We start from the raw sequence: 23,120 nt of genomic DNA, 5'->3' as shown, positions 1-23,120 counted from the left end.
TTAACTGCGCAGGGAATCGAATCTCTTTTGCGTCAACCACTTAGCCACATAGGCAACACTTCTAGCAATTACGTGTAATATTACGTTATCACCTGGCCACGAATAAAATTTTTCACTGACTTCGAACCCACTAAAAAAATTTGTTAACACTCCATTGATCCAAGTATAATTTACACCTATACCAGTTCATTCCCCGTTCCATTCCCAGTTCTTGGTTCAGACCTTATTCCTGGTCGGAATCCAAGATAAGCGCGTCCTAACTGTCCACGTGATCCGGCTCCATCTTAGGTCCAGGCCTGATCATCACCAGCTTCTCATCGTTCTCGTTGGAGTGTATCGTTTCTATTGTAAGCATCATTTTCTCTTCACAACTGTCCTCAGCTGAATCCGAGTACATGGACTGTGTCGATGTTGCCACCTCCTGGAAAATTATTTCATTTTTAATTTGTTGTTTGGCAATTGAGCGAGCGAGCGAGAAACATTTATAAATATAATATAAAGTATTATTTAAATCCGATATTGGGTCTCTCTGCATCTTCTACCACATTTACCATGGGCATGGGAAGTGTACAGAAGAGTTGTTCAGTCCAATACCTGCAGCTGAGTTTCATGTGGAACCTGCCCACTGAAGTATTTCCGAACCAATTCGACTTAGGGTCTTTCAAGAAAGGAGCGTAAAAATTTATGGGCCAGCAACGCACTTGCAAGCCTTCCGGCAATTTGAGTATCCATGGGCGGTATCACTTAACATCGGATGAGCCTCCTGCCCATTTGCCTTTTACTACATTAAAAAAAAGCAGTTCTATGGAATTTTATGTCTCATATAAATTTATATCATTCATAGACAATATAAGTCAGTCTCAACTTTGGTACAAACTAAAGTAATTTAATTACAAAATAGCTACTATAAATCTAACATACAAAAAAAAATGGAATAAAGGCTTGCGTAAATGAAATTAGGTAATAATTGTAAGAGCAGTGTTGGTCTAGCGTGATGGCTCATCCCTCAGCTCCTTCCATCTCCTATATGTACATTAACGCTCGTACGGTGAAGGAAGACCGTGTGGAAACCGGCACGTCGCAAATCCAAAAATCGACATGTCAGACAGAAGGTCTACTTGTCTACGATTGTCTATGATTAAGGAAACGGATGCAATATGCCAAAGATTCCCCCCCCCCCCCACGGGAGGCAATACGATACTTAAGGGGGCCATTTGAAAATGTATTATTTTTCATCATATTTGAATTTCCAAGAACTTCATTCATTCATTCATTCATTCATTCATTCATTCATTAGGAACTTCTTTCTAAAACCTATACTTTCAGGTTTTTATGTGAGCAATTCAATCTGAGATATTATGTATTGGTTGGCTAAGAATTTAAGGTTAAGGTTGGGATATACTATAATAGACTAAATAATACAACTGAATTATTATTATGTAAAATTTCGATTTTCTTATTCTGTGATTACATCCACAGTAATTATTTACTTTTTTACACACAACTACCCACACATTGTCTCTGCTTCAAAACGGAAATGCAAATTAAATAAATTGCAGTTCTACTTGAACGGCTCCAATGACATGATAAATTTTATACTAAATTATATAAATATTTTTTTATCAAATTAATTCATATTTTTGACTATGTTTTTCAGTCTTTTTATATACTTTTAATAAAATCAGGCGCTACAACCTTTTTAGGTCTGGGCCTCAGATTTCTGTATCTGTTTCATGATCATATGTCAATCTAATAGACAAATAGGACACAAGCCATCGAATTGGGTCTAAGGCAAGCCGGTTGCCTCACAATGTTTTCCTTCACCGAGTGACAGTACCATCGGTGGCCACTAGGCCAACACTGCTAATCTTCATATAAACTCACAGTAATCCTGTTCTTCGTGTGTATCCGGACATGCTTGGCCAAATGATCGGACCTCATAAACCTTTTACTACACTCAGGGCACTCGAATCTCTTTTCACCTGTGTGTGTCCGTCTGTGTCTTTGTAATTCATCAGACCGGGTGAATCTAAAATCATAATGTTTATTGGGCATAATAATTTTACCACTTTTAACCGGTTTAAAAGCTCATATATTTTTATTTAATAGTGTCTTTGCGAAAGAGATTATAAAAAAAGAGATTGATATGGATATTGTATTATCTTTTACATTGAAAGAAAACATTTTTTACCGGATTGAAGCTTTGTGCTATAAATACTGGGATCCAATAATATCCGAATTAAAACCCCAAGACAAACAATCCGCGAAAATAGAGGACGCCGTGAGTCATTTCTGCAAAAACCCTTCATCTGTTAGTCGATACCAACTCCGGGGAAATAAATACAGATAACACAACTTTCTCTACAGCTGTGATACTGTTTGACATTCAACACCTTTTGTCTTCAGTCACCGTGACCATGCACGCTGTAAAGCACGCGAAACGTCGGGAGGAATTCAAAATTTTGTAAAATAATTATAAGTTTATAATAATACGGTAAAAGTGTTTTCTCTCAATTTTGATATGGATAAATAAATATTATTTCTCAGAAGTCATATCGACAACCTTTTTTGTATAACGTACTAGTACGATAGTAGTATTTCAAAACTGGATTTTGATAAACGAAATCAACCCATTTTATGACTGAATAAGTAACGTTTTTTAACAAAAATTAAAATTAACTGGAAATTTCGTGAAATTATTATAACAAACCTTTTCCCGCAGAAAAGCCAGTTGCAGAGGAAGGGTCTCTCGCCGGAGTGCCACCTCAGATGAGCTCGCAGGTGCGAGGTTTTGCCGTACACCTTGTTACAGCCTGGAATGTGGCAGACGTGCTGCTTCTTGCGATCGACCATTCGGCTAAAAAAATCAAATCATATTAAATTATATTACATAGACACTTAATGGTGCTAAACCAAGTCGATTTGACAGACAGGTTTCGGTTACACACACACGCATTCTTTCTCATATTATTGCTGTCCGAATAAAATATATTTTGATTTAATTAACAACCTTTTTCATCACTAGACTAAAAGGTTGACAACGCACTCGCGAGCCCTTTGGCATAAGTGTCCAAAGGCGGCGGCTATAAAAAAACAGATATTCGATTCTAGCAAATCGTCCAAAAATTTATCAAAACACTATCAAACATTTAATGACACACTAATTTGTCATTATATTAAGCCGACTTTAACGCAGGCTTCAATTACACACACATTATTTGTCATCTTACTATTATGTCTATAGGCCTTTTAATTAGCGTTAAGATTTAAAAATCCTTTGAATGTTGGTTAAATAAGCTGATGCAGAGCCCGCTTAACAGAGACGTTCCTACTGAATGCTGAATATTACCGACAACTTTGTACGTTCACAGAGTGAGTTCACAGTAACAAAATTGTGTATCATATGTATTTAACATACTCGTCTTTTGTTAACATAGCTTTTACACATTGAAAGAAAACAATTTTTTTACCGGATTAAGCTATTTGTATTATTATAAACTTTAAATTTTTCCGACGTTTCGCGTGCTTTACAGCGTGCATGGTCACGGTGACTGAAGTCAAAAGGTGTTGAATGTCAAAAGGTGTTGAATGTCAAAAGGTGTTGAATGTCAAAAGGTGTTGAATGTCAAAAGGTGTTGAATGTCAAAAGGTGTTGAATGTCAAAAGGTGTTGAATGTCAAAAGGTGTTGAATGTCAAAAGGTGTTGAATGTCAAAAGGTGTTGAATGTCAAAAGGTGTTGAATGTCAAAAGGTGTTGAATGTCAAAAGTATCACAGCTGCAGAGAAAGTTGTGTAATCTGTATTTATTTCCCCGGATAGTTGGTATAGACTAAAATGTTGATGACAAGCATAGTTAAGACAAAAATCATTTACAATGTTTCTAATTCTTCCAATACGCGAAACTCACTTTTCTCCTTGATCACAGTTCGGACAGGTGCAAGCGACCCGTTTGACCAGCCGCTTCCCACTATTGGGGCTTTCGGACCTCTGTTTGCTGGCCTCGCACTCTGTGGTTGGACTAACAGCGTTACCATTACTGCCGCTGCCAGAGCTCACCGTCACGACTTGCCACTTACCGGGCTCATTCGGGTCTTGTTGTATCTGCTGACCTGTAAAGAATTTATGAAGTGCTACCACAAATCATACAACTTCGTTGAATACGCTCCCTGACTCCGTACTATTTTTTTTTTAATTTATCCATAGTGTCCAGGGACTTTTTATCTCACATTTTTTCCAAAATAAAAACCTGATACATTTAATTAATTTCACTGGTTCGCAAATAGCGGGCTACGCGTCGCGAAATTATTGTTTATAAAATAGGGGGCAAACGAGCAGGAGGCTCACCTGATGTTAAGTGATACCGCCCATGGACACTCTCAATGCCAGAGGGCTCGCGAGTGCGTTGCCGGCCTTTTAAAAAAAATGTACGCTCTTTTCTTGAAGGACCCTAAGTCGAATGGGTTAGGAAATACTTCAGTGGGCAGGTGGTTCCACATTCCACAAAAATTGCCTTGAAAAACGCTCAGTCGTGGAACGGCGGACGTCGAGGTGATGAGGTGGAATTTTGTATTCTGCCTCGACGACCGATGATGAAACTCAGCTGCAGGTATTAATCCGAACAACTCCTCTGAACACTCTCCGTGATAAATGCGGTAGAAGATGCTGAGTGACCCCAAAAATGTGTAACAACGCCCACCTAACCATTCATTCACGAACAGCGTACGTCAAAAAGTGTCCAATAGTACAGCAAGGATTCGAACGTACAACCTTGGGGATAAGTCAATACAATCACACACATTTTAATATTTTTACACTAATTTGAGTATTGGCAACATCACCTCCTGTACAGAAGTTTTATCCTTAAAAAACTTACCAATAGACACTGTTTGCTGTTGCTGCGCTTGCGGTTGAGCTTGTGGTATCTGTGCCAACTGAACTGCACCCGGCAGTCCCATCGCCGGGACCAATTGGACCGCACCGCCTAACCCCCCAACGCCCAATGTTGGCATCTGGAAAAATCATGTCTAGCATTAGCTTAAGAAAACCCTGATTTAGAATTGGCTAGTTACCTATGGGTTCTTATAAGTGAATTTTACTAAACAGTTAGTAAGATCTGATAACTCTTTTAAATAAAACAGCTTTTTACCGGATTGAAGCTATGTATTATTATAAACTTATAATTATTTCACATAATTTTGAATTTTTCCGACGTTTCGCGTACTTTACAGCGTGCATGGTCACGGTGACCGAAGTCACGAAGAAAGGTGTTGAATGTCAAAAGTATCACAGCTGCAGAGAAAGTTGTGTTATCTGTATTTATTTCCCCCGAGTTGGTATCGACTAACAGATGAAGGGTTTTTGAAGAAATGACTCACGGTGTCCTCTGCTTTCGCGGATTGTTTGTCTTGGGGTTTAAATTTGTATATTATTGGATCCCAGTATTTATAATAATACATAGCTTTAATCCGTTCAAAAGGTGTTTTTCTTAAAAAAGTACAGTGTTTCTTTCCATTTTTTGTCATCATTTCTCCAAGTAGGGCGAATGGAAAAAACATATGGTGGAGTTGAGTAGTTTATGTATCAATAAAAGATCGATACACGATTTAAATAACTTCGCAAAAAAAAAATCCAACCATAGCCAATTTTTTACACTTTGAATTCATTTTATAACGATGTATATAGAACATGACTTTGAAATTTACACGATATATTTTCTCGCAAGCCAAGTAATCCATTTCAGAATAAAATTGGATAAAATAACATTAGTTTAATGTTTTACATAACGAATTGTTATTACGGGCCGGCGCGCCTCAGCGCTCCAACTCTCCACTGCGTACCGCAGTCCACCCAGAGGCACTGACACAGCAATGCGTGCTGGGATAGAGCCTTAACATTGATTGAGCTTCCTGCCCTCAGAGAAATCAACGGTCCACATACACCGATACCTATTTGATGAATACCACAATCTCGTCTTCCAGTTGTTGGACAGTTTGAACTACATTAATACCTGTACAGTATTAGCAATCCTCACATTATTACAAGCAGGTATAACGGTGACCTGTTGCCCATTGGGTGTGGTGGTTATAATTGTCTGTGTGGGCTGCTGCTGAATCCCACTCACATCAGTCTGCATCTGATTCACCGCCTTCCGAGCAGCGTGAATGAGATTATATTTATCACAGGTAGAAAGGTTATGCACAGCATCCAATACAATAATCATATTTACCAAAAGCTAACGCAAAAGCCGTAAAAAAACTTTCAAAGCTTGCCTTTGACCGTTGGACATAAGCAAAAATTATGGAATAATCATTTATAAACACTTCGTTGCATACACATATAATTAATAAATTAAATTAGAAGCAGGGATTGGCGGCGTTACGCTTCGAGCGATCACTTCCAGGCAAATAATAAATTTCAAAAAACAAATAACATAAATGATTAGGGATCCACCCCCCCCCCTATAAATTATTAGGGATCCAACCCCCCCCCCCATAAATTATTAGAGATCCAACCCCCCCCATAAATTATTAGGGATCCGCCCCCCCATAAATTATTAGGGATCCACACGGTTGTGGGTGACTACACGTTGCATCACGATGTATTCAAAACCTCTACATCATGACTATCAAACTATTAAATGATCTTCCCAGAAGTTACAGATCACTGCTGTAATTCTTTTAACTGGGACACCTTTTGATTTTTAAGGGGGTCAATTTGATTGTCAAGGGGGGAATTGAAATCAGCCGGATATAACATAACGTGGAGGCTTGAGACTGAGAACCAAATTGGAAGTTAACATAAAATCTCTGTGCAGCATCAAGCGTAAGGATATCACTAAATTTGTATAATAAAATAAATTATTAAAATTATTTGGATTTTCAGGTTTTCGGTTCGTTTCGTTAGGTAGGTTCGTTTTGAAAAAGAACTAATTGTTACGATAACAATTTCCTACTAATTTCTTCCTAAAACCTATCATTTAAATAATTTTAGTGAATATTTTTTTTAATATATAATTTATGTATGTTACATTTTAGAAAAGCTAAGGTCAGGCCCACGGGAAACACTGGTTGTTATAACATCAATACAATTAATATAGCAAAATCAGTTACGATAACAATTTCCTACTAATTTCTTCCTAAAACCTATCATTTAAATAATTTTAGTGAATATTTTTTTTAATATATAATTTATGTATGTTACATTTTAGAAAAGCTAAGGTCAGGCCCACGGGAAACACTGGTTGTTATAACATCAATACAATTAATATAGCAAAATCAGTTACGATAACAATTTCCTACTAATTTCTTCCTAAAACCTATCATTTAAATAATTTTAGTGAATATTTTTTTTAATATATAATTTATGTATGTTACATTTTAGAAAAGCTAAGGTCAGGCCCACGGGAAACACTGGTTATTATAACATCAATACAATTAATATAGCAAAATCAGTTACGATAACAATTTCCTACTAATTTCTTCCTAAAACCTATCATTTAAATAATTTTAGTGAATATTTTTTTTAATATATAATTTATGTATGTTACATTTTAGAAAAGCTAAGGTCAGGCCCACGGGAAACACTGGTTATTATAACATCAATACAATTAATATAGCAAAATCAGTTACGATAACAATTTCCTACTAATTTCTTCCTAAAACCTATCATTTAAATTTATTAAGTTAACAATTAAATTTTTTAATATATAATATGTTACGTTCATATGAATTTAAGAAACAAAAAACGTTAGAAAACATTGATTTAGAGTATATGTTTTGACAACCATTATACATTAAATTATAATGACGTTTAATATTTATGACATTTGCATTTTTATATAGCTGTTTGTTTTTTTTTATAATCAATCTGAATGTACTAAATATACTTTCATTGAAAACAAACGATTCATACTTATTGTTAACAAGCGATGTCTTCCAGACAACGATAGTAAGGAAACTAAAAAATACAAATAACACTAGAAAATTATACAATTACCAACCTTAATCTTAGATAATAAAAAATAAAATAAAATAAATAATAAAAATAAAATAAGAAATAGAAGCATTAGCAGGAAGCAAATAGAGAAAAGCCATGCGTAAAGATATTTGGAATAAAGCTGGAGAAAGACTTTTCCCATTAAGAGGTTCCAATCAATGATACTGAAGAAAGCTAACATTTGAACAACAAGAAAAAATTGTAAATCTAAAGCTGAAAATTAAACAGGCATTTATTATTATTACTATATACATTTAAGCACTATTTGACATGCGTTTATAGGTAAGAAAGTTATTATAACAAGCATATTTTACAACAATCTTCCAACTTACCGTAACTGTCTTAATGAGGTTAAGTTTCCATTTAGTTTTAGTTAGTATTTTCTGTTTAATTATTTAATGTTTCCCCTAGCTAGCTTGTTTATGTCATAATATAATGTGTGTGTGTTAAATGTGTGATGTCATCCCTTGTATAATGCTATGCATAGTTTTAGAACTTATAAACAAACAAGCATAATGGTTTAAAGTTATCGCAAAGCAATTACGTTATCTGTATATATTATTTTAAATAAAGATTGGACTTTAATATAATAAAGAGGAAAATTAACATACATATGAATGATTAGACACGAGCCCCCAACAAATAACCACCAGGAACCACTAAATAATTACCTGCAGTGTTATAGTAGCGGGTGTGGGGGAGCCGTTGACTGCGTTTTGTGAAGCGCCATTTTGCTGTAGCAAATCAAGCATTGAAAAACCATAACCAAGCATTTAGGTACTTGTAAACATTCAATCACTTTATATATACAATCAAATTATATATATTATTATATATATATATTTCATATATATATACATATATATATAGAATTCAGCCGGGACTTAATTTTCGTCAATAGAACCGGTATGTTGTTCTAAACGAAGTCGTGAAACGGTTTTGACTGTATATATATGTACGTAACCTGTACTGACAAAGACATTGTTTATGGTATGGCCAAAGTGGCTGAGTTTCGTACAGTCGCGCTCTTAATGCAATACCGATGTGTGACCAAATACTCTGAATTTCTCTTGAATATTAGGACATATTCTACCAACTTTTTTAATAGAACAAGTGGCAAACGGGCAGGAGGCGAGGCTCATCTGATGTTAAGTTATAACGTGGACACTCAATGCTGTTACATTTGTGTGCTCGCCTGTACCATCGCTTCACCAGTACACTTACGTACAGTGTCATATATTAAAACAATTAATTAAAATTCATAATCTAGAGCGCGAGGTCCTAATGTATAATTCGTAAGTCTTAAGCGCTGTCAAATGTCAAACTGATTACAGAAAAAAATGGCTTGACACTTGACATTCTAGAACACGGGGCTAACACTTCCAAACGTCAAATACTTTTACGGGCGCTCAGTCTAGATATCATATAACGTTATGTTTACAAGTCCTTTGATAGAAGAAGCACAGGAAACCCAAAATTTTTAGATACATACACAGAAATATTACATAGAAAAACATTAACATATAATTACTAAATACATTACATTTTTAAGTTCGACGAAATCATATTAGACGTAAATATCAAACCAACGCACATTCATATATTTACCTGAACATTGCCAAGTGAAGCGATTTGTATCTGCTGGATTTGACCTGACGGAGTCAGCACGTTCGCGACCTGTGGTTGTGCTTGCATCTGCAATTTCATTTTTCAAATTAATTAAGCATATATTAGCCGAGAAACTAATGGCCGATGGCAGTCTTGGGGGAACAGTTGGCGTAGCGTCTGACGGGCTACCACTATGTGGATGATAAGGTGAGGATGGAGGGAAGGCGTTGGACGCGAGGAACTTTAGCTGGCCTATGTCCAGCAGTGGCCGCCAACAGAAACGAGACGTGAAGAGAGGTTGAAGGTAGGGAATAAAATACAAAAAAATACACCAACTGCATGATTAAATATGAAAAAAAAACTACTAAACTATATTATAAAAAACCCATACAACTTTTCACTAGTCTTCGTAGTAGACTTTTGCAGACATTTGGGCAGAAGCCTCCAGCGGACTGGAGCAACAAATCGAAATAAAGGTAACCGTCAAACAGTTACCCGTAATATTAAGAAGCATCAGATCGCAACTGGAAGGATTTTGCAATGGAATTGTCACAAAAGCCTGCGACAAAAGCGTACAGGCGGATCGGTCGATCGATCAGCATTAACCTATGAATATATAGACATAGCAATAGAATATTAGGAAATGTCTTAATAATTATGAAGTAAGGTTAATAAATAAGAGTCGGGGAGGATGAAAAATCAAATGATTAATAAAAAGAAGTCCGTAGAATCTCCAACTGACCTGTTGCAACTGCGGTATAATCTGCAAATGCGGCGCGTGTATGGGCACATGTACGGTCTGGTACACCGTGTGTCCGTTGGCCATGCTCACGGGCACTTGAACAGGCACCATGCCCATGCCCCCGACTCCGCCCACCCCACCGCGGACAGCCACGCCCCCACCTACGGTAATATATTTTTATTAGCCACATGTAACAAAATTTGATTATTGTCCAGTGCAACAATTATATTACACAAAAATTCTCAATTAAGTACGCAGCAGTTGTTTGTAATAAAACACCTCGGAAATGGCTCGACCGATTTTCGTGAAATTTTACGTGCATATCGTCTTAGGTTTGCGAATTGCGAAAGTCTTTTATTAAAATAACTTTTACTCGTTTAAAGAAAATACTTTTTCAACGGATTGAAGTTATGTATTATTATAAACTTATAATTATTTTACATATTTTTTTTGTCATCCCCCTAAATTAATTTCATACACAAATTTTCACCCCTCTACAATCAACCGATATTTTTGTCATCCCCATAAATTAATTTCATACACAAATTTTCACCCCTCTACAATCAACCGATATTTTTGTCATCCCCATAAATTAATTTCATAGACAAATTTTCACCCCTCTACAATCAACCGATATTTTTGTCATCCCCATAAATTAATTTCATAGACAAATTTTCACCCCTCTACAATCAACCGATATTTTTGTCATCCCCATAAATTAATTTCATAGACAAATTTTCACCCCTCTACAATCAACCGATATTTTTGTCATCCCCATAAATTAATTTCATAGACAAATTTTCACCCCTCTACAATCAACCGATATTTTTGTCATCCCCATAAATTAATTTCATAGACAAATTTTCACCCCTCTACAATCAACCGATATTTTTGTCATCCCCATAAATTAATTTCATAGACAAATTTTCACCCCTCTACAATCAACCGATATTTTTGTCATCCCCATAAATTAATTTCATAGACAAATTTTCACCCCTCTACAATCAACCGATATTTTTGTCATCCCCATAAATTAATTTCATAGACAAATTTTCACCCCTCTACAATCAACCGATATTTTTGTCATCCCCATAAATTAATTTCATAGACAAATTTTCACCCCTCTACAATCAACCGATATTTTTGTCATCCCCATAAATTAATTTCATAGACAAATTTTCACCCCTCTACAATCAACCGATATTTTTGTCATCCCCATAAATTAATTTCATAGACAAATTTTCACCCCTCTACAATCAACCGATATTTTTGTCATCCCCATAAATTAATTTCATAGACAAATTTTCACCCCTCTACAATCAACCGATATTTTTGTCATCCCCATAAATTAATTTCATAGACAAATTTTCACCCCTCTACAATCAACCGATATTTTTGTCATCCCCATAAATTAATTTCATAGACAAATTTTCACCCCTCTACAATCAACCGATATTTTTGTCATCCCCATAAATTAGTTTCATAGACAAATTTTCACCCCTCTACAATCAACCGATATTTTTGTCATCCCCATAAATTAATTTCATAGACAAATTACAAATTATTTGACAAATTATTTTTATTTATAATTTTGCAGATTATAATTTTGAACTGTCGTTTACACCAGGATTTTAATTTAAAGCCGATAACGTAATTGATATGAAAATTCAATAAAACTCTAAACCATCTCCATCTCTTTCTCTCAAATGTTGTTGACGCTTTGATGAAAAGAGATAAATGACAAAAAAAATACCTCAAAATTACTTTAGAAAAGCAGTTTGTGATTTTCCATATAAAAATATATTTCGACACAACAAAAAGCAAATCATAAACTATATACTTATCAATGTTGGCTTCGTAACTGGTCCCAGGTTCGTTTTCCAGTCACACAAAACTTGTACATAGCAACTAAAAATTAACCAATGCATAAATGATTGCGACATGTGCATGAAAGTGGCCAAAACGAAAACACCAAGCATGTTGACTGCAAGAAAATTAATAAGCTTTTGGTTTTAAGGATTTTCGAGAGCTTTGGAATCGTCTCAGCCAATATATAAAAACTTTTTCGAATGTAATAGCCATAAAAGCTCTACTGCAAGACCTCCACGGCGAAGCCGTTCAAAAGCCCTCAGACCCACCTTGTCCGTCAGTCTGTTCCTTTTCCTTCTTCTCCCCCCCACTAACGACGTTCAACTGATTCGGGAGGACCCCGGGTATAAGGTTCGTTCCCGGTATGATCACTTGGTTCCCGAGGGCACTCAGAGGGATGCTTATGTTAGTACCGGGGATAGTGATCGTCGCTTGCTGCTCTGTTAGGTGTGCCCGAAGGAATTAGTATGGGTCTCGCGAGGCCGTGGGTTGCCATGTTGAACAATTTTTTTTTACCAAATACTATGTAGCCTTTTGATTACCCGTTAGGTTAAACTTTGTTAAATTTTGTTTTTAAAAAATCCAAAAGTATTTTATATATATATTATAGAGCTTTTTTTGCAAGTTGTTCAGACACGGCATCACGAAAGCTCAGTCTCGTCGAGATGAGTTTAAGCGGGAAAGCAGTGATTTTTAAGAAGCGTCAACCGCAACGGATTTCAGCTATTGCCAGAGTTTTTACAGATTAAAGTTAAATATAGTTAAAATATTTTATATGTAGACTTTGACGCGACATTCGCTCATAGTAGTGTCTAAAACAATTCACGAGTCCGACTCGCGCATGTCAAAATAGAATGAGACAAGACTAAGCACGAACTCCCAGACGTAAAAAATTCATAGCCTTTTAACGTATGGAAGTCAGACTTACACTTAAGTATCTGAATATTACCCTAAGGCAGCGTTCAAGTCACGCAATTTTTGGAAATTCTTGGGAAACCCCCCCCCCCCCCGTTTTCTGTATCCAATAGAAAAACGTTTCGTGACCACCCCCAGTGACTCTTTATACCTAAAACTTACCATTATGTGGTGTAAAGTACTGGAAAGTCGAAAATAGTATTACCAGTAACGCGTAATTCAAGCCCCGCCCGCCGTAACGTTTTACAAGAGCAACCACTCCCCCCCCCCCCCCCCAATTTGTTACGTAATACTTGAACGCTCCCTAAGGGTAAACTGTTTAAACCGGGCAAAGTGGTCGTAAGGAAATATTGTTTATTTTTTTTTTACATTATTATATTTATTAGATTGGAGAAAAATCTAAGGCCAAGGTCCTATAATGGGCTATAGCGACACTTAGTTATTTAAAAAAAAATCAACGGCACTACAACCTTTTTAGGTCTGGGCCTCAGATTTCTGTATCTGTTTCACGATCATTTTTTAATCGAATAGGCAAGTAGCTGATCAGCCTTCTGTGCCTGACGCACGCCGTAGACTTTTGGGTCTAAGGCAATCCGGTTTCCTCACGATGTTTTCCTTCACCGTTCGAGCTAATGTTAAATGCGCACATAGAAAGAAAGTCCATTGGTGCACAGCTGGAGATCGAACCTACGACCTCGGGGATGAGAGTCGCACGCTGAAGCCACCAGGCAAACACTGCTCAAACACCCACATTTCTAGAATGCTGGCCTTTTAGGAATTGGTCCTTCCTTGATGTACCCTAAGTCGAATTGGAGTTTCTACAAAATTCCACAAGAATTTTCAAAAACTTTTTGAATTGTAACTGTCGTTGATTAAATGGGAATCCATTTTGTGAATAAGTGAATGTCACGTCAAGTTAACTATAATAACTATAACTATATTTAACTTTCATAGTTTTTTTTAATACTTATAAATTTGTATGGTTTAAGTTCCAGTTATCCCTTTTCTTATTATTAAATAACATTAAAAGGATTTAGGGGTCAGAAATTGCGTCACACGATAGAGCCAATAGACATTATATATTCGTAAACAATATATTCAATATTAAAATCGCTTCGAGTAATCTGTGACGCAATTAAAGTCCACCGAGCAAAGCAAATAAACAAAGCCGTCCCACAGTAATGAGAGATTAGAGAAGCATCTATGGTATGATAGAACAGAATCTATGGCGTCTATGATCTATGGCATTCGGTCTATGACTTATAGTATACCTGTGGGTAAATGCATGACGTTTTGTAGGAAGCCGGCTGGCAACACCGGCGTCCGAACTAATTGGCCATTCACGAGGCTCACTTGGCCCATACCCGAGAAATTCTGGAATCATTTAATACAAATGTTATTATACATATAATTAATAAAGTTTGAATTGTTTGCATATTAATAATTGCATTTTTTCTTTTTGTCCTTCAAAGGCCGGCAACCCACCCACTGAAATGTATATGAGCTGTATGCCCCCTTATCCAACAAGAAACAAATAACAAATGTAAAAATAATTTGACAAATATAAGTCAAACTTAGCGCTTATGAACTTAAGTCTCGACTCTGAAACGACTCTTGGTAAGATTTAATACATGTGTTAGCAAATAAAAAAATACTCCTGCGCATCAAATAATCCTTGCAGTGCCCACAGTTCGCTTACATAGTATCAAATATCAATAATTGTATTCAGAATAAAATTACAGATTATAAATATACTCCCAATTAAGTTAAAGAAAATGGTAGTGGATTCTTACATAGAAGTGAAAATATTCGCAGAAAAACCAATATTATTGATGCTGAGCAATATGCCCTTAAACTTAAATGGAGATGGGCAGGCCACGTAGTCCGTTGTACAGACGACAGATGGTCTAGAACAGTAACAGAATGGACGGGTCCGAAAGGAAACAGAAAGAAAGGAAGACCAATGGAGCGATGAGCCGACGGGATCGAGGGGGTAGCTGGCAGAGATTGGATGACGATGGCGAAAAATAAAGTAGGGTGGAAAAAGTTGGAGGAGGCCTTCTCCCGGACAGGGGCCGCATCTTAGTAAAACTATATTTTTTTTCTTTTTATTTCAATCAAATGTCAATGTCAAAGGTGTGGAATAAAGGCTTATTATTATTATAAATATACAATCAATCGTTCAAGGTCGCCGACGCATGCGTCCCATTAAAAAAAAATGTTATTTTACAAAATATCTTTTTACTAAGAGAATATTCTTAACATCAGTTAAGTTATATATAATAATAATGGCCTTTAATAAAACACATTTCTATTCCAATCTTTTTTTAGGTATATGTGTAATTTTTTGGCAAAAGCAAAAATACCTGAGCATGTTGTGCTGGTATGAAGAGCGCCTCTTGTCCGTCAACAGTGACAGTTTGCATTGGAGCCACGCCCCCTCCGACGCCCCCCACGAGACAACTACCGTACACGTTGCCAGCTTGTTGCTGGAAATATTTCAATGAATATATATATATAAAAACATTCACACGATATCATTTAAACGTGTTTATAGGTATAGGGTTCGAAAACCAGTTTAAAATAAAAAAAAATAATAAGCTGTTACTAAAGAATTTAATTTTATATTAGACTTTTCAACAGAACCTTACTCGCAAATGAATGAACGGATTTATAATGGCATTCAAATTCAGACACTTATCTACACGACTGTACCTGAAATATTTCTAAATACATTTGCAAAAAAGGTTGATGTTTCGACCTGAAGAAATGTCTTATTACAATTAATTCGAAATGAGAGACATTTGAATCAAATTGTCAATCAATGCAATCTATTTTTCAACTTTTCTAACACTTGTGAACGCGGCTGTACCTGTAAAAGTTGTGGGTGTATTTGCAGTAAGGGTTGTGACGCATTTTGATAAGTGGCGCCATCTGAACTCTGGACGACACCTCCGCCCAAGAGGGACTGCAACTGCTGCATCGAAATCACCTGGAATTATACACAATAAAGTAACAAAGAGACAATAATTGTATAATAATGTAATAAATTACATATAAGGCTGACCGCCCACTCGGATATAAAGGATCAATGAAAAATACTAAAAATCTAAAGACTCATACAGAAAACCAACCTGGGGTTGTTGAACTTGTATACCATTAGGTACAGTGCTTGCTGCATTGACGATCGCCGCAGACAGTTCATTGCCCTGAAATATATTTTTTTTATTAAACCACTGTAACTACATAGAAGCATTACGGGGTGATGCAAGATTCTCATTCCTGAGGCTATATTTTGGGTTGCAGAGATAGAACTGAGCGTTTGTTAAGCACAATTACCATGTTAAAGTTATATTCCTTACAATATTAAAATAATAAGACTGAAAGTAAAATATATGCCATTTTAATTTGTACTGAAATTCGACGGTTTCACTTAGAATCACAAACCCTCAGTAAAATCAATGTGGTTTGAAAAATAATGGTCTAATGGGGCACGGCTTATACATTTCTCCGACAGCAATTAAGGGTCATGAGCATTTTTTGTCATCAGCTCAACACATCTGGGTTATGAATGTGTACCCACTGAGTCACTAAAGCTGTCTAACCAAACTTATATTGTAATATGGGACAACAATTGGTAAATGAAAAGTTTAGCCGAGTAACTCAACCAATATGGAACAATCTGGACGTTCTTAAATATAAGAATAATCTAGACCAAACATACCTTTGACAGGAACAAACCATGCATATAAAGCATGCTGTACTTACTTCCTAGCCCAGAGTGCAAGAGCTTGTACGCGTCACTAATCTATTGCTCCATGAGATACTAAATTTGTATAAAAACTCTGTCAATCGAAGACTATAATTACAAATTTACATCCCATTATGGAACAGAGATAATATACAGGATGTATAAAGTGACATTCGTGTTTCGTTGTCGCTTTAAAGCCTGTATCGCCTAACTCACCGACAGCCCTTGCGCTCTGAGCTGTTGCACAACAGCAGTGCTGATGACCCTCAAGTGAGGCTGTTGATATTGTTGTATGAGCGCAACTTCGCCTTGTTGTACGAGTTGTTGGACCTGTTGTTGTTGTTGCTGTTGCTGCTGTTGTTGTTGTTGCTGTTGCTGCTGCTGCTGCTGCTGCTGTTGTTGTTGCTGCTGCTGTTGTGCTTGCTGCTGCTGCTGCGGGCCTGGAAATATGTTTGGTAAGGTCAATTCAATGTGTAACTCCAAATGAAAAATAATTAAAATTAAAAGCCTCAAATATCTGATCATGACCAATAATTAAAAAGTTATCAGAGACTGAATAAGCTATCTATAAGTGTCAAATTTTATTCATAGTATTCTTACAAATGGTCAGAATGCATTGATTATTGTATGGTACAGATCAAGCAATTCTGTCATAAACAAGCAATGCAGTGAACAAAACTCAGGGTCAATCACCCTTAACCTTGAACTTATAACCTCCCCTATCAGCTGTTTACTTGACACAAAAGCGCTTATAGAATTTAGAGCAAACCATACTGACATATATATAGCGATATCAGAGCCTAATAGATTCTTCGTGCTATACTTGGTACATAACCGCATTTAAATATACTTCTGGGAATTAAGTGTCTAGATTATATGCAGTAATGCACTATCCTCACAAACTAATAAATTTTGAGGCCAATTTAATTTGCTAGTTAAGAAAAATACAGTAAACCAATTGGAAAATAAAATCTGCTTTTCTATGGGGCTTAATAAGGCTACTTACTGTAATGCTGCTGCTCTTTGTCCTGTTCTGGCCCCATGTTGGCGGGGCCAAGTCGGCTACAGGTTGCTGCTAAGAGAGCTAGAGGTGATTGACTGCCACTATTTTCCTGGAAGAATTGCATATTATGTTCAGTTTAAACTAATTATTTAAGGGACAAAAAAGAAATAGTGTTATACAATTGTGTTTTTGAATGTCCATAATACTAATTTAATGTAATATATATGTGTACATTTTGTTTTTTTAATTCTGAAAAAAGATAAATAGCTAGCTTTATTCCATTAGACAATGAACAGTTCACTAGTTGATTTGTATTTGAATATCAATGTGCCAATAATACAATAGTAGAGATTTGAGTAAATAATTTTTAAACATTGACATTTCTTGTTAATATAATTTAAGATCAGATCTTGTCTTGTCATAGGGTAGTAAGACACAATGTTTTCATAAAGAAAAAATAAGCTCAAACTATATGTTAGTGTACCTAATTACAACAAAGAGTAATATGAGACACAATATCTGTTTCTAATCTTTCCGAGGATACTATGACAGCATAGCAAGCATTGTTATCAATACTTGTGTTATCTTGATGTACATACTTCTTGATTTAAACACTGAACTATATTAAGTTTATTATAAGCACATTACATTCACAACACAGAAGTCATATTCAAAACCCTATAAATAACAAAATTACTTTATTGTTATGTTAGTCGCAGATAATTGAATGGGTTGTGGATGTGAAGTACTAGTCGAATTGCTAAAGATTATTGAATAGAGTAAAATGCCAAACTTATTTTTTAGGAGCACATAAAGACACTGCCAGAGGGAGAAATAGGAAAATAATAATAAATTCTTAAAATGTTGCTTTAAAGCAGAAGGAAATTAACAAGGTGAATTTGTGGATCTTGTAAACATATCCAGTTATTTTTTACTTCATTATGACTTTGACTATCTGAACTGTGTAATAAAGCAAATATTTAAATTAATGTATAATTGCCATTGTAAATAAAGGCACAGCAAATATAAATTAAATTTTAAAACCATATAAGGTAGTTTGATTTAAATGAAGTAATGGAAGAAAATTCAACAACTTTCTATTTTAATACTCAGTTTAGGAGGAAATTCTTTCTAGCCTGATCAACATTTCATATTACCTTGATTTTGACTCGGAAACATATATGTAAGTCAACTATTTTTCAATACTTATGCTACTTTCTGTACATTAATTATAGTAAGTAACATTCATGATTTGTAATTGCATAATTGAATTTAAAGTGGAAATTAACGAAAGTGATTGCTCTTTGGTAACTATGCAAATAACAAGACACTGTTAATTAGTGGTCTAGCAATATTCACCACACCTATGGAAACAGGTACCTTATGTCCAATGTTTTGTATATTTGCCAACTACAAATTGGTTCAATGGAATTGGTGGAAGAAATAATTTGGTAAGAATATTGGAACCATACCTATCCAGCCACTTTGTATGGAGTTAGCAGCAGTGCTTACTTAGTTTAACAAACTCTACCTTTGACAATGATGCTTTTAAAACGAGATTGGTCCAATAAAATTAAGTGTTTATTAAATTAAATTTTGTTTTTGTTAATAAAAGCAATGATTAATTTTATTTAGATCATAACTTGTATAACGTAAACAATTTATTTTCGTACACGTTTTCAAATATTTTGGTTTCAATCGTAATACTTTTAATTTATACCATAATTTTTTCGAATCAACATTTCACAAAAAAACCGATTTAACATCTTGGACTTACGCTAACATATAAAAATTAGTAATGTGCATAATATTGTCGTATTCTTCCAAGTTTATCAAAACGAACTTCCGTAATCATTATAAAAAAAATATATTGGGTTATAAATGAACTTCGAAAACTTTTTAACTGTAGGTATGTTTGTCTAAGTTTGTAAAATATAAAGTAGGAAAAGTATTTTGTAACAACTGTTACAGTTGACACGCCTTTTCCTAACAAGTGTCGGGAGCCGGGAGTCGTCGCATTCAAGGCCGCCGCCGCCCTTAGATCCACCCACCTTAGATCGCGTGACTTTGATTTTTACGCACTTTATAACTAGGTTACCATAAACACCAAAATTACATTTCCGAACGCTATACTATCTTCGTTCGTTGTATGAATCCCAATTACCTAATGACAACAAAAGTGATCTATTGACACATTTTTACATTAAGTATTCAGAAACACCACTAATGTATATCCAAGAATCAATAACTTAAATAATAGGTACCATAGTGTTTGTAGTAACTAATAAGTTAAACTTATATTAGTAACGATAACAATGTATGGAACATTTTGGTAAGGGAGTAGCTCCAAACGCGGTCACAACCTCCTGCGTGTGGCCTGGCGAGACCCACACGGCTGGAACTGCATTCGCCCCGCCCTCCCCCTGCGCTGAGCAACACACGAGACCGCTGCCCGCTAGCGTCCAATGCGTTACACAATAACACAGTATCCTTTCACTTTAAAACATTTACCTTTAATAGTTTTTCCTCACTAATGTACTCTACGTCCACTTTTGTAGGCTCAGACGACATTATCTACTTTGAACTTAAAATAATTTAATTTGCTTTGTTCATCTAAGAAACGCACCATTCTCACGACCAGCCGCCAAGCTGCGGCGAGCAAACTAGTGACGAACAATAACGACCGCATTCGGGTGTTTTCGGAGAACCGCCTCCTATCGCGTTCGTAATTTTAAAGTTATAAGTCTTTTTATTTCCTTCTGAAGCAATTTAAGACAAATCTATCAAGCTGAAATATTTTAAGAGACCTCCAATTATATTAAAATATATTTGTTCAGGTGTAAAACTTCCTCGTTATCGCTAAAAACTGCTTTGAAATGTTTAAAACGACTATCGCTGTCTCGTTCTTATAAATACAAGTCTTGATTATTGGTAGGCAGCAGCTGCGCCTCTCTTCTCCTCCCCGTCGCGGGTGAGGTGCAGCCGCCGCCCGATAATAATAATTGAAAGTAGGAAGGACGTAATAATGGGTGTATAACCTCGCGCCCGCGGCCTCCTTGGGCGGGCAAAAAATGCACACATGTCGTGTTCTTTAGTGTATAAGTTGCTTTGGTTATTACGACAAACCTGCTTAAAGGAATAAAAAAATGTGCGTCCCTAATACTTTTATGGGGTTTTTTTTAAATTGAATCGAAGCAGATTCCCAGTACATATAGTAATTAGCAAGTAAATAATCTGACACTTATATGGTGAATTATTGCCGTGCTAAAACAATATTTTTTTCATAAAAGACAAAAATATAAATTTAGACCGCATGAATACAATATGAACAATATGTGCTTTAAGCTTGAATAGCTTGACTTGAAATCCAAATAGAATGGTTCGACCTGAATTCTTTTTATAGCAATTTACTTTTTTAAATTTAAAAATGCTCTAAAATCTGTAAATATATACTGCCGCAGGTAACCTCGAAATGAAAGTGAAAGTTGTTTTACGTTTTGTCAAGCGTCTGTTGCTTTAGCCCCAAGCCCATTATGCACGAATGAGCAGCCGCCCCGTGAGAGCATGTATCCGAGGCTTAATTATCACTTTAAATAAAAATGTATTTTAAACCTTACCGACTACACATTAGAGTACATTTTTGAATACAAATATTATCTGGAACACGTAATTCTAAAGAATATCATTTTGTAACAATGATAAATAATTTTTAACCTTATTTTAAGCATGTAAGGTTGATTTTGAACTGCCACAGTTTTTCTTTTTATGACATTGTTGATAAATGATAACTCTATTATGGGTGTACCTTGGCGTGGCATGCGGTAGTTGAATGACGCGATAGTGTCTGTGTATTCTTAGTAGATGAGAGAATGTATGAAATCATCATGTTTTAATACCCATAGATTCAGTATCGTTCTGTATGTATGGTCATACTCATTGGCTAATTGTAATTTAAGTAAACAAGTCAACAAAACAAGAGAATGAATCATCACAACCCACAATCGCGTCCCTTGACCTTTTTGCCACCAAAGAGATGAACTCGCAATACAAAATACGTAAATGAATGTATTATAACTTTGAAACTAAGTTTTTGTTTGCTAGAAACGTGATGGTGAAATGGACTGTTAATAAATCATACCTTCGATAACACTAAAGAGTAGTTAATTGGAATTTCCAATCCCACTTAATGCATGCATTCGATGACAGTCCTCCATAATAGGTTACGTGTATCGCATAAACTGGCATAACCCTTGATACAAGTGGTAATCAAAGTAATCGTTTCCCGCCAAGGTGGTCTGGTTTGAGTCACATATTTAATGCATAAAAAGTGAATGTACCTGCTCACTTAATCTGATTTAAATAATTATATAATTAAAAGTAGAATTTTAACATTCTATTGCATATGTATAAATATCTTAACTTTACTTCTTAGTTCTTGTTCGTTAAGACACTGATTGAAAGAATGACATCATTCTTATAACAGGTGAAAGTTCAAAATATACAAGTTAAATACTGACAGATTACAAATTTTGTAAACTGACATTTGTATATAATACAAAAAGCTGTCATTGAATTCGTTTTGTCAAAATAAGTCTGCTAGTTTTAGTATTTCGTTATATCTGATGGACTATGACAAAATTAAAAAAAATCGCGAGCCATGCAATTGTGTATCCCAGTAAATATGTTACTAAATGATTAATGCCTTCATTGTTCGTATTTTGTACTTATTCGTTAACTTTTAAATAATCTTTTTACACGGGGTAAAAAACACCTGTCATTGCAGTACTACCATTGGCATTAATTAATTAACACCGAGCTACTGTATCTAATGAAAGAGCATAAAAGGGATCAAAAAATCAAGGAAGTAAATTTGACCTGCTGGTTACAGCTGAGATGATCGGAAGCGGAAGAGCGTGGGCGGGCCGGACCGCCACCCGCCCCCTCCCGACACGCCCTTGCTCTCGAGACGTTGCATCACGCTAATTAGCATGTTAGATACTCATTAAAACCCATGTATCCCCAAAAAAGTCTCTTTGAACTATGCCCGCCTATACAACGTGTAGCTACTGCACTGCATTCAACGCGAGAACACTGTCCCTGACGTCAGCTTTTACCAATAATATTTTGAGTTAAGTTATATTTTGTATATAGGTAAACGAGATAATAGAAGATTGTTATTAAATGAAATATTGCTCGTTACAAAAATGTTATTAATAGAAAGCACAAATTTTCTATTA

The 23,120-nt window shown here is 35.5% G+C and overlaps 1 protein-coding gene across 3 annotated transcripts; it reads right to left on the bottom strand.

Annotated features, from left to right (window-relative positions):
- Nucleotides 1-201: 201 nt before the first annotated feature.
- LOC123707022 (transcription factor Sp4-like) lies at nt 202-20,526 on the bottom strand. Of its 3 annotated transcripts, none has more exons than XM_045656769.1 (15): nt 20,395-20,526; nt 17,887-17,992; nt 17,097-17,320; nt 16,264-16,338; nt 16,002-16,121; nt 15,496-15,618; nt 14,401-14,503; nt 10,346-10,506; nt 9,604-9,690; nt 8,667-8,729; nt 4,874-5,009; nt 3,908-4,109; nt 2,711-2,857; nt 1,885-2,029; nt 202-421 (listed from the first exon to the last, which is right to left on the bottom strand). In XM_045656769.1, exons 1-15 carry the CDS (start codon nt 20,452-20,454, stop codon nt 257-259), a joined length of 1,917 nt encoding a protein of 638 aa, XP_045512725.1. In that variant the 5' UTR covers nt 20,455-20,526; the 3' UTR covers nt 202-256. The 3 variants fall into 3 exon arrangements, with proteins under 3 accessions (XP_045512725.1, XP_045512727.1, XP_045512726.1); XM_045656771.1 differs by lacking the exon at nt 20,395-20,526 and adding an exon at nt 20,247-20,262; XM_045656770.1 differs by lacking the exon at nt 8,667-8,729.
- Between the last annotated feature and the right edge of the window lie 2,594 nt (nt 20,527-23,120).

The sequence above is a fragment of the Pieris brassicae genome, chromosome 3 (genome assembly GCF_905147105.1).
Source record: "Pieris brassicae chromosome 3, ilPieBrab1.1, whole genome shotgun sequence".
NCBI lineage: Eukaryota > Metazoa > Arthropoda > Insecta > Lepidoptera > Pieridae > Pieris > Pieris brassicae.
The sequence above is the reverse complement of the archived record's forward strand: the minus strand, read 5'-3'. Positions and strand labels throughout refer to the sequence as shown.